The sequence below is a fragment of the Squalius cephalus genome (assembly GCF_949319135.1).
Source record: "Squalius cephalus genome assembly, chromosome: 2".
Lineage (NCBI taxonomy): Eukaryota > Metazoa > Chordata > Actinopteri > Cypriniformes > Leuciscidae > Squalius > Squalius cephalus.
The window spans coordinates 225,356-240,564 of record NC_137123.1 but is presented as its reverse complement, the minus strand read 5'-3'; the positions used below and the strand labels follow the sequence as shown (position 1 = coordinate 240,564).

The window sequence follows — 15,209 nt, the reverse complement described above, 5'->3', positions numbered from 1 at the left end:
GGTGTGTGTGTGTGTGTGTGTGTCGACTGAGCCCGCAGTAGATCAACAGCGCATGCGCCGTCACTCGCGTCTAAAAGAATCGACTCCTTTAGTGAATCGCCGTGGATTCAGTCGCTGGTCTCCGTTTGAAAGAATCAACTCCTTAAATGAGTCGGACTTGAGTCAGTCCAGTCTTCAGTTTGTCCAGTTTGGAAACTCGGAACGCGAACGGTCGGTGAGCTGCTCAAATCTGCCAGAAGTAATGAAACAGAGCTTAAATCTGCTTAAACACGGCTCAAATACAGCTCTGATGTCGTGTATTCGGTGCTTGAGAGTTGCCTGTTGTCAGCGCTTTTTTGTGTATTTTTGCTGTGTTTTTAAAGTGATTTTTCCGTATAATAAGAGCAGGATGAGAAGTGACGGATGAACGTTCAGAGAAAGAGAAATTAAACAGCGGAAGGCTTCATGTTAGTGGGTGAAAGTTCACAGCTTTACTTGCGCAATCAAATGATTCAATGAGTCGAACGAGCAAACAGTTTTAGAGGAACGATTCAAATGTATATAGTAGATGACTATAGTCAGGTCCGAATCTTCAAGATTGTGTAACCCTGTAGGCATTTTTGAGGAAAAGTTGTTATACCACATTTTTAGAAAGTTCAATGTCTCCTGAATAAGGATCCACCATATAACATTGAAATAAGGGTCCCATTTTCTTGTAATTGTTATTGAAACAATAGGTGCATTATTCACAGCCGAAACACTACAGGTGGATAGGGTAAAATTTTTAAGTTATAGATATCACCATAAAACCTTTCCAGTTTTTCACTTACATAGAGACAGACATTTTTTGTATTACAAGTTTTCTGAAATGTCATGTTTACATATTCAAATGAGGCATACCAGTATATATATATATATATATATATATAATTCGAGGGGCAGGCATACCAGTACGCGGTTCTCCCTTTCGGGCTAGCCCTGTCTCCTCACATCTTCACGAAGGTTGTCGAGGCAGCCCTTGTTCCTCTCGACGACTGGCTGATCCTAGCTCACTCTCAAGACCAGGTTTGCGAACACAGGGACCTAGTGCTCCGGCACCTAGCTCGTCTGGGCCTTCGGGTCAACTGGGAGAAGAGCAAACTCTGCTCCTTGCAGAGGATCTCTTTTCTCGGTATGGAGATCGACTCGGTCGCCATGTGCGCGCAGCTTACGAGCAGTCACTGCTGACTTGCCTTCGTCAGTTCGAGGGCAAGAGTGCGGTTCCACTGAAACTATTTCAGAGGCTCCTGGGGCATATGGCATCCGCAGCCGCAGTCACGCCGCTCGGGTTGCTTCATATGAGACCGCTTCAGCTTTGGCTTCGCGATCAAGTACCGAGGTGGGCATGGCAACACGGCACGCTCCGAGTCCCAGTGACTCCAGCCTGCCGTCAGACCTTCACCCCGTGGACGAACCTCAGTTTTCTATGGGCTGGAGTGCCCATAGAACGAGTTTCCTGGCATGTTGTTGTTTCAACAGATTCCTCCACAATGGGCTGGGGCGCCATGTGCAATGGTCATGCTGCCGCGGCCTCCTGGACAGGACCCCAGCGCCTTTGGCATGTCAATTGCCTTGAGTTGCAGGCTGTACGTCTCGCCCTGCACCGCTTCTGTGCATTGCTCAGGGGTCAACACGTACTAGTCCGATCAGACAATACCGCCACAGTAGCGTACATCAACCGTCAAGGTGGTCTACGCTCCCGCCGTATGTCACAACTCGCCCGCCACCTCCTCATATGGAGTCAGAAGCATCTGAGGTCGCTTCGTGCCATTTATATCCCGGGACACCTGAACCAGGCGGCCGACGAGCTGTCTCGAGTTCGGCCTCTCTCTGGAGAATGGAGACTCCATCCCCAGACGGTCCAGCTGATTTGGGATCAGTTCGGGGACGCACAGGTAGATCTGTTTGCCTCCCACGACTCGTCCCACTGCGACCTGTATTATTCCCTGACCGAGGGCACGCTCGGCACGGATGCACTGGCGCACAGCTGGCCGCGGGGCCTACGCAAGTATGCGTTTCCCCCAGTGAGACGAGGAGCAGGTAATTTTGGTTGCCCCGTATTGGCACAATCGCACCTGGTTCCAAGAACTAGTACTCCTCGCGACAGCACCTCCCTGGCCAATTCCTGCCGTGTATGGTGCCGCCATTGCCACACATCATGATGCAGTTGATGGTAAGTCCATTGGAAAGCACGACCTGTTCATCAGTTTCCTGAGAGGAGCGAGGAGACTGAATCCTCCTCGTCCTCCCCTCGTACCCTCTTGGGACCTCTCCGCGGTTTTAACTGCTCTGCAGAGTGCTCCCCTTTGAGCCTCTACAATCAGTGGAGCTTAAGTTCCTGTCAATGAAGACAGCGCTCCTGGTTGCATTGGCCTCCATCAAGAGGGTAGGGGACCTGCAGGCATTTTCGGTTGACGAAGCGTGCCTGGAATTTGGACCGGCTAACTCTTACGTGATCCTGAGCCCCCGGCCTGGATATGTGCCCAAGGTTCCCACCACACCCTTTCGAGACCAGGTGGTGAACCTGCAAGCGCTGCCCTTGGAGGAGGCAGACCCAGCCTTGGCACTGCTCTGTCCAGTACGCGCCCTTCGTGCTTACGTAGACAGAACGCGGTGTTTCAGGACCTCAGACCAGCTCTTTGTCTGTTATGGTGGGAAGCTGAAGGGAAAGGCTCTCTCCAAGCAAAGGTTGTCTCACTGGATAGTGGCTTACCAGCAGCAAGGTCGACCATGCCCCCTTGGTGTGACGGCCCACTCCACCCGGAGTGTGGCATCCTCTTGGGGACATCTGTAGAGCTGCAGGCTGGGCGACACCTAACACGGCCTCTGGGCGACCCCCACGTGTGTAGTCCACTGTAAGCCTCTCTGAGCATGTGTCTTTCCCTCTGCAAGCCACCTTGCCACCCCTGGGTTTGAAATATTCCACCTGCGGCTGGACACCCCAGTGATTCTCAATATGCAGCCCCCTGGGGTCATGTGTATTCCAAGTCCCCCCCTTCGGGCTGGGCATAATTGCATATTTCCACTGATATATGCTTCCCAGTGTACCTTGGTACCTTGGCATAATTCCAGCAGCCATTAAAAACTGTCCCTTTCATGTTAATGTTGTTTTTTCATTGTTTACATGTTTAAATATTCTGAGAATGCATAGTTTAGTTCTAATGTTTAATGTTTAAACTGCAATAAATGCATTAAAACGTTTTTTTGGGGTTTTTTTTGGCAGCCATTTTGTTTTTATTGTTTATGCCAAAACAGTGATGTTTACAACTTGTTATACGGCAGAAATGGATTCAGCACCTAAAAATCATATAGAAACAACACTTGAAGTACTTTTCCTCAAAAATGCCTACTGCATCTTATCCAGGGCTATTTATCTATTTTGGGACTCGACTACTAACAATAAATGTGTTTTTAATAAATATTACAAATTAAAATAAACAAAACAATTTAATAACATATTTAACAGTTTGCAAAAATAAAAACTTAATGTAACTTCACAGATGCTAAATGATTTCCAAATAATACTTTAAATTGGTATAGTATACAATTTAAATTAGTATAAATAGTTTATACTGTGTACAATATATAGCTGCCTTTTAAGCTTTAGGATGATCATATTTGGGGATCCATGGCCTGTAAGACTGAAAACCCCTGATGTAGATGATAAGATGACCTTTGACCTGTAGGAAGAGCTGGTTGCTTTAGTAATTTGTGCTTGACCATTTCCTGAGAATGTTTATGTAGTTTGTGCTCAGACAGTGTGTGTGTGTTTCTACAGCCTCAGCATGGCAGTGCGTGTGTGTTGCCGTGGTAACCGCGTGGCTCTGCACATGCTCAGTAGGAGCGTGTCCCGCAGCAGTGTGTCGGTCGAGACCCTCAGTGAGCTGGACTCACACACACACACTCCGTTTTCCCGCTCTGCCATCGGGACGTTCTTCCAGGAGCGGCCCCTGCTCACCAACCCGTTTACCCAGGATGCACTGCTGCGAGCGTACCTGCAGCGCCACCTGCCTGTGCGGGGGGTGCAGGAGGAGCTGACGCGCTTCGGGGAGCGTGTGGTGTGTGAGGTGGAGGCTCTGGGCCGCCAGTGCGAGCTCAACCCGCCGGCCCTGCAGCGCTACGACCCCTGGGGCCGCCGCCTCGACCGCATCCGCACCTGCGACGCCTGGGCACACCTGAGGCGCATCTCCGCACACGAGGGCCTGGTGGCCGCCGGCTACGAGCGCACCTACGGGGAGTGGAGGTCAGAGGTCACTGCGGCACTGCCCACGTTCACATGCACTACTTCCGTTTCAGTCGGACTGATGAATCTGAACGTTACGCTAAACATGTGATCGGGTCGATGTGCGCATTTATGTGTCACAAGCTTCAAATCAGAATAGATGTTTTGACATGCGCTCACTGCACGAATATACAGAGTTTCCCGCTGTCTGCACATAATAAATATTCTCCTACAGTTCTTTATTTGTTTTAAACCACAGACTTAATATTTATGCATGTCTGGTCATAATTTGGAGATAATGAGCGTATGTGCCGTTGTGCCGCTGCTAATATTGATCACACAGTAAAAATGCCCAAAGCCAGATGGATGAGAGTCTGAAGCAGCGCTGGAGGACCGTCGTCCTGCTCCACTCCACACACGCAGAAGAGGAGGACTATAGGAGGACGAGACACTCGTTTATACCACACTTTATTCAGCCGGAGAACAGCTCGTTCAGCGCGCCACACGTCATTACGCTATTTCTACGTCATTACACTATTTCTACACCATTACGCTATTTCTACGTCATCACGCTATTTCTACACCATTACGCTATTTCTACGTCATTACGCTATTTCTACGCCATTACGCTATTTCTACGTCATCACGCTATTTCTACGTCATCACGCTATTTCTACGTCATTGCGCTATATCTACATCATTACGCTATTTCTACGCCATTACGCTATTTCTACATCATTACGCTATTTCTACACCATTACGCTATTTCTACGTCATCACGCTATTTCTACACCATTACGCTATTTCTACGTCATTACGCTATTTCTACGCCATTACGCTATTTCTACGTCATTACGCTATTTCTACGCCATTACGCTATTTCTACGTCATTATGCTATTTCTACACCATTACGCTATTTCTACGCCATTACGCTATTTCTACATCATTACGCTATTTCTACGCCATTACGCTATTTCTACATCATTACGCTATTTCTACGTCATTACGCTATTTCTACGCCATTACGCTATTTCTACGTCATTACGCTATTTCTACATCATTACGCTATTTCTACGCCATTACGCTATTTCTACATCATTACGCTATTTCTACGTCATTACGCTATTTCTACGCCATTACGCTATTTCTACGTCATTACGCTATTTCTACGCCATTACGCTATTTCTACACCATTACGCTATTTCTACGTCATTACGCTATTTCTACGTCATTACGCTATTTCTACGCCATTACGCTATTTCTACGTCATTACGCTATTTCTACGCCATTACGCTATTTCTACGTCATTATGCTATTTCTACACCATTACGCTATTTCTACGTCATCACGCTATTTCTACACCATTACGCTATTTCTACGTCATTACGCTATTTCTACGCCATTACGCTATTTCTACGTCATTACGCTATTTCTACGCCATTACGCTATTTCTACGTCATTATGCTATTTCTACACCATTACGCTATTTCTACGCCATTACGCTATTTCTACATCATTACGCTATTTCTACGTCATTACGCTATTTCTACACCATTACGCTATTTCTACACCATTACGCTATTTCTACGTCATTATGCTATTTCTACACCATTACGCTATTTCTACGCCATTACGCTATTTCTACATCATTACGCTATTTCTACGTCATTACGCTATTTCTACACCATTACGCTATTTCTACACCATTACGCTATTTCTACGCCATTACGCTATTTCTACATCATTACGCTATTTCTACGTCATTACGCTATTTCTACGCCATTACGCTATTTCTACGTCATTACGCTATTTCTACATCATTACGCTATTTCTACGCCATTACGCTATTTCTACATCATTACGCTATTTCTACGTCATTACGCTATTTCTACGCCATTACGCTATTTCTACGTCATTATGCTATTTCTACACCATTACGCTATTTCTACGCCATTACGCTATTTCTACATCATTACGCTATTTCTACGCCATTACGCTATTTCTACATCATTACGCTATTTCTACGTCATTACGCTATTTCTACGCCATTACGCTATTTCTACGTCATTATGCTATTTCTACACCATTACGCTATTTCTACGCCATTACGCTATTTCTACCTCATTACGCTATTTCTTCGCCATTACGCTATTTCTACGTCATTACGCTATTTCTACGCCATTACGCTATTTCTACGTCATTATGCTATTTCTACACCATTACGCTATTTCTACACCATTACGCTATTTCTACCTCATTACGCTATTTCTTCGCCATTACGCTATTTCTACGTCATTATGCTATTTCTACGTCATTATGCTATCTCTACGTCATTACGCTATTTTTAAGTCATTATGCTATTTGTACGTCATTACGCTATTTGTACGTCATTACGCTATTTCTACGTCATTACGCTATTTCTACGTCATTATACGTCATTACCCTATTTCTACGTCATTATACGTCATTATGCTGTTTCTACGTCATTACGCTATTTCTACGTTATTATGCTATTTCTACGTCATTACGCTATTTCTACGTCATTATACGTCATTATGCTATTTCTACGTCATTACGCTATTTCTACGTCATTATGCTGTTTCTACGTTATTATGCTATTTCTATGTCATTACGCTATTTCTACGTCATTATGCTATTTCTACGTCATTATACGTCATTACCCTATTTCTACGTCATTATACGTCATTACGCTATTTCTACGTCATTACGTCATTATGCTATTTCTACGTCATTACGCTATTTCTACGTCATTATGCTATTTCTACGTCATTATACGTCATTACCCTATTTCTACGTCATTACGTCATTATGCTATTTCTACGTCATTATACGTCATTACCCTATTTCTACGTCATACTTCATTACGCTATTTCTACGTCATTGCGCTATTTCTACATCATTACGCTATTTCTACGTCATTGCTCATGCGCAGTCCTTAAAGTTTCGTTTTTCATTTGTTCACATGTTCTCTTGATCGGATTAGAAAAGGAATAAACCACTCCTTTAAATCCGATCGAAATTTAATTCAGATTGAGCTCAATCGGATCGATTTGGCGTTTACATGAAGGCTTTTCGGTCCGCTTGAGCCGTCAATCCCATTACTAACGGAGTATTTGGTTGCATATAAACGTAGCCACTGAGTATTCCTCGCATCCCACTGGCAGATTCACTAGAGTGTGTGTGTGTGCAGTCGTGTGTTTCAGATGAGTAAGATGTACCTGTTTGCTCCGTCGGCTGGACTCTACACCTGCCCGCTGGCCATGACGGACGGAGCTGCTAAAGTCATCGAGGTAAAGCACTCCATACTGTATATACTATATAATGTGCACTTTCTGGACAAGAGTATGGAGACACCTGACCTTTACACCAGCAGCGACTGTAAGACGTCACATTCTGAGCTAACAGACACTGAGTGAAACCCACTCCACAAAGCTCCCGCCGCACAGGTTTTGTGCTAATGTTACCTGACCATTACACCAACAGGGACTGTCTTATGACATCATTTCCCTTTCCGGTCTGCGATTACTAATGTGTGAGGCCTAATTCTGTGGAAGTAGATGCAGAGAGAGTAAAGGCTGGTGTTAGGGTTAGATGTGAGCTGTGCTCTGTGGTGGTGATCTCTGAAACCCGTCAGGATGCAGTTTTTCCACCCTAGTTTGCGAACCCTTCCTGGTTGTAGGCCCCTTCGTGAGTGCTGGAGTCTAGAGAGCCTGTTCTTCCTCGGGTTCGACTGAAGAGCAGAGCCCTCCTCCTGAGTCGGGTCTTGAAGCAGGGTCCTCCAGTCCCTGGAATGAGCTCTTTCGTTCTTGAGTACACGACATGAAGTGGGTTTTTCGCCCCAGTTTGCGAACCCTTCTTTGTCGTAAGGCACCTTTGGGAGTGCTGGAGTTTTGAGATCCTACGAAGATTTGTTTCTGAGTGGTCTCAGCCTGCACTCAGCATGCTCCTGTTGTAAAGTTTTCTTTCATCCACGCAAGACCAGGAGACGTTGGGATAAGCAGAAGTGATTTATTGGGATCTTCGCTGTGTGTCATCTGTAGTGTTCTTCCAAGTCTAACTAACGTAACTTTACATGGTTTTCTTATAGGCATTTCAGCGGGCTGTCCTTAAAGGTGCTGACTTTACACACAGACTTAGGGCTGACCACTACATCTAATCATCTAAAGACAATAGAGGCAATTACCCCCAACTGAGATAATGGTACCCCCCCCAAATTGTATAAACAACACATGGTCACGAGAACTAAAACTAGGTAAACATTCACACACAGTTCAACTCTTAGTTGGAAGATCAAAGACTAACAAAACCCCTGACTATTACAATGTTTAGACAGCTGACTTACAGCTGACTTCTAATCAGTAAATTGATGCCATCATGTTCACCTTGAATGCCCAATACAGTGTAGTTCACCTTATTGTTTCATGTGATATTATAAAGCATGTAGGATCAGCAGATCTTAAACATATTCTTAAATTTGTAATCCTACACTCCCCTTGTCACACCTTTGGAAGAAAAGTGCCATTGACTAGTAAATTTTTTGAAATGTTGATTTTTTTCACATTTATGCATGCATTGGTTATAATACCGGGCCCTAAGCTCTACTTGTGGGGTATGTAGCCGGGGTTAGGCTGGTGTGTACTATCTAGGGCAGGGAATGGTGACTCCGGATATAGCTCTGTGGAGTCATTGACGGCACTCAATCCTTCAGCATGGCGGAGTGGGTATTTGTTCCCAAAATGCCCTAGGATGCAGTGCAAGTTCCCATCAGAAAGGGAACGTCTCTGTTACCAATTGTAAGCTTGGTTCCATGAGAAGGGGAATGAGACACTGCTTCAGGTATGCTTGCCCACGTCTCCTTCAGACCAAATAAGCTGTAGACATCCTCTACCGGCCCTGTTATACTCTGGTTGTACCAGTAGTGACGTCATAGGCTGTCGCTGGGCAGTGTTATTGAGGCGTTTACACACGCGCTTCAGACACCGGTCACACTGTTCCCCAGAGCAGCCTAGAGCGCAGTGCAAGTTCCTCTTCTCAGGGAACTTGGGTTACATTTGTAACGGAGACGTTTTCCAGATGTTTAATTTTGAATAATTTTGTAATGTGCTTTTGTCATTTTTTTTAAGAATTGCTATTTAGGTTTAATTTATTTTATTCAGCTCAAGTTTTAAGAACTGTTGAACGGAGACATAAACTAATGAACATGGAAAATGAGACACTGGTGTTCTCAGCACCGTCAAAATAAAAGTCCTGCTTCTGATATATCAGCCATGTCTTTGAGATGAGCTTCACTGAAGAGTGTGTGTGTGTGTGTGTTTGTGTGTGTGTGTGTGTGTGTGTGTGTGTGTGTGTGTGTGTGTGCGCGAGCACGTGTGTGTAGACTTTAGGTATGCCGGCCAGAAAAGCGTTTGAGCGTCTGACCACACGTGATGATAAGAGATTCTGGACTTCAGGACAGTGGATGACTGAGAGGAGAGGAGGATCTGACGTCTGTGAGACACAATCACTCACACACACACATACACACACAAACACACATGCGTCCTCACACACACACACACACACACACTCACACATGTTTGTGATACAGTCACTCATCAGTCTCTGATGTGATGCTGTTGTTGTCATAGCGAGCGGTACGGAGACGGTTGCCAAGCGACAGCAGGATGGATGGTTCAAGCTGTATGGCTTTAAATGGTTCACGTCGGCGACAGATGCTGATATGACGCTCACGCTGGCCCGGGTCACAGATGAACACGGACGCACTACACCGGTACCGACACACACACACACATGTGACTGATATAGAGTTCAATTCATTGTAGGTTTGTGTTTGGGCTAAAACGATGTGAACAGCATCTGTACGTCAAAAACCTTTGTAAAAGAGACACAGATGAATGTTTAAGTACAGAACACTGCTTTATACTTTTATAGGTTTATAGTATTTATGTTATAATAACTGTTTATGATGACTATATTGCTTATACAAATTTAAGAATGTTGATGCTCATGTACTAATATATATATATATATATATCTACACTATATTGCCAAAAGTATTGGGACACCCCTCCAAATCATTGAATTCAGGTGTTCCAATCACTTAAATGGGCACAGTTGTATAAACTCAAACATTAGCCATGCAGACGCTTCTACAAACATCTGTGAAAGAATGCGTCGCTCTCAGGAGCTCAGTGAACTCAAGCGTGGGACCATGATCGCTTGGCACCTGTGCAATAAGTCCATTCGTGAAATTTCCTCACTACTAAATATTCCACGGTCAACTGTTAGTGGTATTATAACAAAGTGGAAGCAATTGGGCAAAAATCACAGCAGGGTAAAGAGTGAGATACAGTGGTGTAAAGCGTGGGATTCAGTGGTGTAAAGCATGGGATGCAGTGTTGTAAGGCGTGGGATGCAGTGGAGTAAAGCGTGGGATGCAGTGGTGTAAAGCGTGGGATGCAGTGGTGTAAGGCGTGGGATGCAGTGGAGTAAAGCGTGGGATGCAGTTGTGTAAAGCGTGGGATGCAGTGGAGTAAAGCGTGGGATGCAGTGGTGTAAAGGGTGGGATGCAGTGGAGTAAAGCGTGGGATGCAGTGGTGTAAAGCGTGGGATGCAGTGGTGTAAGGCGTGGGATGCAGTGGTGTAAAGCGTGGGATGCAGTGTTGTAAGGCGAGGGATGCAGTGGTGTAAAGGGTGGGATGCAGTGGAGTAAAGCGTGGGATGCAGTGGAGTAAAGCGTGGGATGCAGTGGAGTAAAGCGTGGGATGCAGTGGAGTAAAGCGTGGGATGCAGTGGTGTAAAGCGTGGGATGCAGTGGAGTAAAGCGTGGGATGCAGTGGTGTAAAGCGTGGGATGCAGTGGTGTAAAGCGTGGGATGCAGTGGAGTAAAGCGTGGGATGCAGTGGTGTAAAGCGTGGGATGCAGTGGTGTAAAGCGTGGGATGCAGTGGTGTAAAGCGTGGGATGCAGTGGAGTAAAGCGTGGGATTCAGTGGTGAAAAGCGTGGGATTCAGTGGAGTAAAGCGTGGGACGCAGTGGAGTAAAGCGTGGGACGCAGTAGTGTAAGGCGTGGGACGCAGTGGTGTAAAGCGTGGGACGCAGTGGAGTAAAGCGTGGGATGCAGTGGTGTAAAGCGTGGGGTGCAGTGGAGTAAAGCGTGGGATGCAGTGGAGTAAAGCGTGGGATGCAGTGGAGTAAAGCGTGGGATGCAGTGGTGTAAAGCGGGGGATGCAGTGGAGTAAAGCGTGGGGTGCAGTGGAGTAAAGTGTGGGATGCAGTGGTGTAAAGCGTGGGATTCAGTGGTGTAAAGCGTGGGATGCAGTGTTGTAAGGCGTGGGATGCAGTGGAGTAAAGCGTGGGATGCAGTGGAGTAAAGCGTGGGATTCAGTGGTGTAAGGCGTGGGATGCAGTGGTGTAAAGGGTGGGATGCAGTGGAGTAAAGCGTGGGATGCAGTGGTGTAAAGCGTGGGATGCAGTGGAGTAAAGCGTGGGATGCAGTGGTGTAAAGCGTGGGATGCAGTGGAGTAAGGCGTGGGATGCAGTGGTGTAAAGCGTGGGATGCAGTGGTGTAAAGCGTGGGATGCAGTGGTGTAAAGCGTGGGATTCAGTGGTGTAAGGCGTGGGATGCAGTGGAGTAAAGCGTGGGATGCAGTGGTGTAAAGCGTGGGATTCAGTGGTGTAAGGCGTGGGATGCAGTGGAGTAAAGCGTGGGATGCAGTGGTGTAAAGCGTGGGATGCAGTGGAGTAAGGCGTGGGATGCAGTGGAGTAAAGTGGAGTAAAGCGTGAGATGCAGTGGTGTAAAGCGTGGGATGCAGTGGTGTAAAGCGTGGGATGCAGTGGTGTAAGGCGTGGGATGCAGTGGAGTAAGGCGTGAGATGCAGTGGTCTAAAGCGTGGGATTCAGTGGAGTAAAGCGTGGGACGCAGTGGAGTAAAGCGTGGGACGCAGTGGAGTAAGGCGTGGGATGCAGTGGAGTAAGGCGTGAGATGCAGTGTTGTAAAGCGTGGGATGCAGTGGAGTAAAGTGTGGGATGCAGTGTTGTAAAGCGTGGGATGCAGTGTTGTAAGGCGTGGGATGCAGTGTTGTAAAGCGTGGGATGCAGTGGTGTAAAGCGTGGGATGCAGTGGAGTAAAGCGTGGGATGCAGTGTTGTAAAGCGTGGGATGCAGTGGTGTAAAGCGTGGGATGCAGTGTTGTAAGGCGTGGGATGCAGTGGAGTGGGATGCAGTGGAGTAAGGCGTGGGATGCAGTGGAGTAAAGCGTGGGATGCAGTGGTGTAAAGGGTGGGATGCAGTGGAGTAAAGCGTGGGATGCAGTGGAGTAAAGCGTGGGATGCAGTGGTGTAAAGCGTGGGATGCAGTGTTGTAAGGCGAGGGATGCAGTGGAGTAAAGCGTGGGATGCAGTGGCGTAAAGCGTGGGATGCAGTGGCGTAAAGCGTGGGATGCAGTGGCGTAAAGCGTGGGATGCAGTGGAGTAAAGCGTGGGATGCAGTGGCGTAAAGCGTGGGATGCAGTGGAGTAAAGCGTGGGATGCAGTGGAGTAAAGCGTGGGATGCAGTGGCGTAAAGCGTGGGATGCAGTGGAGTAAAGCATGGGATGCAGTGGAGTAAAGCGTGGGATGCAGTGGAGTAAAGCGTGGGATGCAGTGGCATAAAGCGTGGGATGCAGTGAAGTAAAGCGTGGGATGCATGCAGTGGAGTAAAGCGTGGGATGCAGTGGAGTAAAGCGTGGGGTGCAGTGGAGTAAAGCGTGGGATGCTGTGGAGTAAAGCGTGGGGTGCAGTGGAGTAAAGCGTGGGGTGCAGTGGTGTAAAGCGTGGGATGCAGTGGAGTAAAGCGTGGGATGCAGTGGTGTAAAGCGTGGGATGCAGTGGAGTAAAGCGTGGGAAGCAGTGAAGTAAAGCGTGGGATGCAGTGGAGTAAAGCGTGGGATGCAGTGGTGTAAAGCGTGGGATGCAGTGGAGTAAAGCGTGGGATGCAGTGGAGTAAAGCGTGGGATGCAGTGGAGTAAAGCGTGGGATGCAGTGGTGTAAAGCGTGGGATGCAGTGAAGTAAAGCGTGGGATGCAGTGGAGTAAAGCGTGGGATGCAGTGGTGTAAAGCGTGGGATGCAGTGAAGTAAAGCGTGGGATGCAGTGGAGTAAAGCGTGGGATGCAGTGGTGTAAAGCGTGGGATGCAGTGGAGTAAAGCGTGGGATGCAGTGAAGTAAAGCGTGGGATGCAGTGGAGTAAAGCGTGGGATGGAGTGGAGTAAAGCGTGGGATGCAGTGGTGTAAAGCGTGGGATGCAGTGAAGTAAAGCGTGGGATGCAGTGGAGTAAAGCGTGGGATGCAGTGGAGTAAAGCGTGGGATGCAGTGGTGTAAAGCGTGGGATGCAGTGGTGTAAAGCGTGGGATGCAGTGAAGTAAAGCGTGGGATGCAGTGGAGTAAAGCGTGGGATGCAGTGGTGTAAAGCGTGGGATGCAGTGAAGTAAAGCGTGGGATGCAGTGGAGTAAAGCGTGGGATGCAGTGGAGTAAAGCGTGGGATGCAGTGGTGTAAAGGGTGGGATGCAGTGGAGTAAAGCGTGGGATGCAGTGGAGTAAAGCGTGGGATGCAGTGGAGTAAAGCGTGGGATGCAGTGGAGTAAAGGGTGGGATGCAGTGGTGTAAAGCGTGGGATGCAGTGGTGTAAAGCGTGGGATGCAGTGGAGTAAAGCGTGGGATGCAGTGGAGTAAAGCGTGGGATGCAGTGGTGTAAAGCGTGGGATGCAGTGGTGTAAAGTGTGGGATGCAGTGAAGTAAAGCGTGGGATGCAGTGGAGTAAAGCGTGGGATGCAGTGGTGTAAAGCGTGGGATGCAGTGGTGTAAAGCGTGGGATGCAGTGGAGTAAAGCGTGGGATGCAGTGGAGTAAAGCGTGGGATGCAGTGGTGTAAAGCGTGGGATGCAGTGGTGTAAAGCGTGGGATGCAGTGAAGTAAAGCGTGGGATGCAGTGGAGTAAAGCGTGGGATGCAGTGGTGTAAAGCGTGGGATGCAGTGAAGTAAAGCGTGGGATGCAGTGGAGTAAAGCGTGGGATGCAGTGGAGTAAAGCGTGGGATGCAGTGGTGTAAAGGGTGGGATGCAGTGGAGTAAAGCGTGGGATGCAGTGGAGTAAAGCGTGGGATGCAGTGGAGTAAAGCGTGGGATGCAGTGGAGTAAAGGGTGGGATGCAGTGGTGTAAAGCGTGGGATGCAGTGGTGTAAAGCGTGGGATGCAGTGGAGTAAAGCGTGGGATGCAGTGGAGTAAAGCGTGGGATGCAGTGGTGTAAAGCGTGGGATGCAGTGGAGTAAAGCGTGGGATGCAGTGGAGTAAAGCGTGGGATGCAGTGGAGTAAAGCGTGGGATGCAGTGGAGTAAAGCATGGGATGCAGTGGTGTAAAGCGTGGGATGCAGTGGATTAAAGCGTGGGATGCAGTGGTGTAAAGCGTGGGATGCAGTGGTGTAAAGCGTGGGATGCAGTGGAGTAAAGCGTGGGATGCAGTGGAGTAAAGCGTGGGATGCAGTGGAGTAAAGCGTGGGATGCAGTGGAGTAAAGGGTGGGATGCAGTGGTGTAAAGCGTGGGATGCAGTGGTGTAAAGCGTGGGATGCAGTGGAGTAAAGCGTGGGATGCAGTGGAGTAAAGCGTGGGATGCAGTGGTGTAAAGCGTGGGATGCAGTGGAGTAAAGCGTGGGATGCAGTGGAGTAAAGCGTGGGATGCAGTGGAGTAAAGCGTGGGATGCAGTGGAGTAAAGCATGGGATGCAGTGGTGTAAAGCGTGGGATGCAGTGGATTAAAGCGTGGGATGCAGTGGTGTAAAGCGTGGGATGCAGTGGAGTAAAGCGTGGGATGCAGTGGAGTAAAGCGTGGGATGCAGTGGAGTAAAGCGTGGGATGCAGTGGAGTAAAGCGTGGGATGCAGTGGATTAAAGCGTGGGATGCAGTGGTGTAAAGCG

At 47.7% G+C, this 15,209-nt stretch overlaps 1 protein-coding gene across 3 annotated transcripts in view; it reads left to right on the top strand.

Annotated features, from left to right (window-relative positions):
• Positions 1 to 39: 39 nt before the first annotated feature.
• Positions 40 to 15,209, top strand: part of LOC307173929 (acyl-CoA dehydrogenase family member 11) — a 40,685-nt gene continuing 25,515 nt past the window's right edge. Inside the window, exons 1-5 of one of the 3 annotated variants that reach the window (XM_079897524.1) lie at positions 40 to 214; positions 3,797 to 4,261; positions 7,453 to 7,552; positions 9,640 to 9,751; positions 9,890 to 10,032. In XM_079897524.1, the coding sequence (XP_079753650.1) occupies positions 3,804 to 4,261; positions 7,453 to 7,552; positions 9,640 to 9,751; positions 9,890 to 10,032 (813 nt within the window). In that variant the 5' untranslated portion in view covers positions 40 to 214; positions 3,797 to 3,803. Of the gene's footprint in view, positions 239 to 3,796; positions 4,262 to 7,452; positions 7,553 to 9,639; positions 9,752 to 9,889; positions 10,033 to 15,209 lie in introns of all 3 variants that reach the window. The other 2 variants (XM_079897526.1, XM_079897525.1) reach the window with 2 other exon arrangements.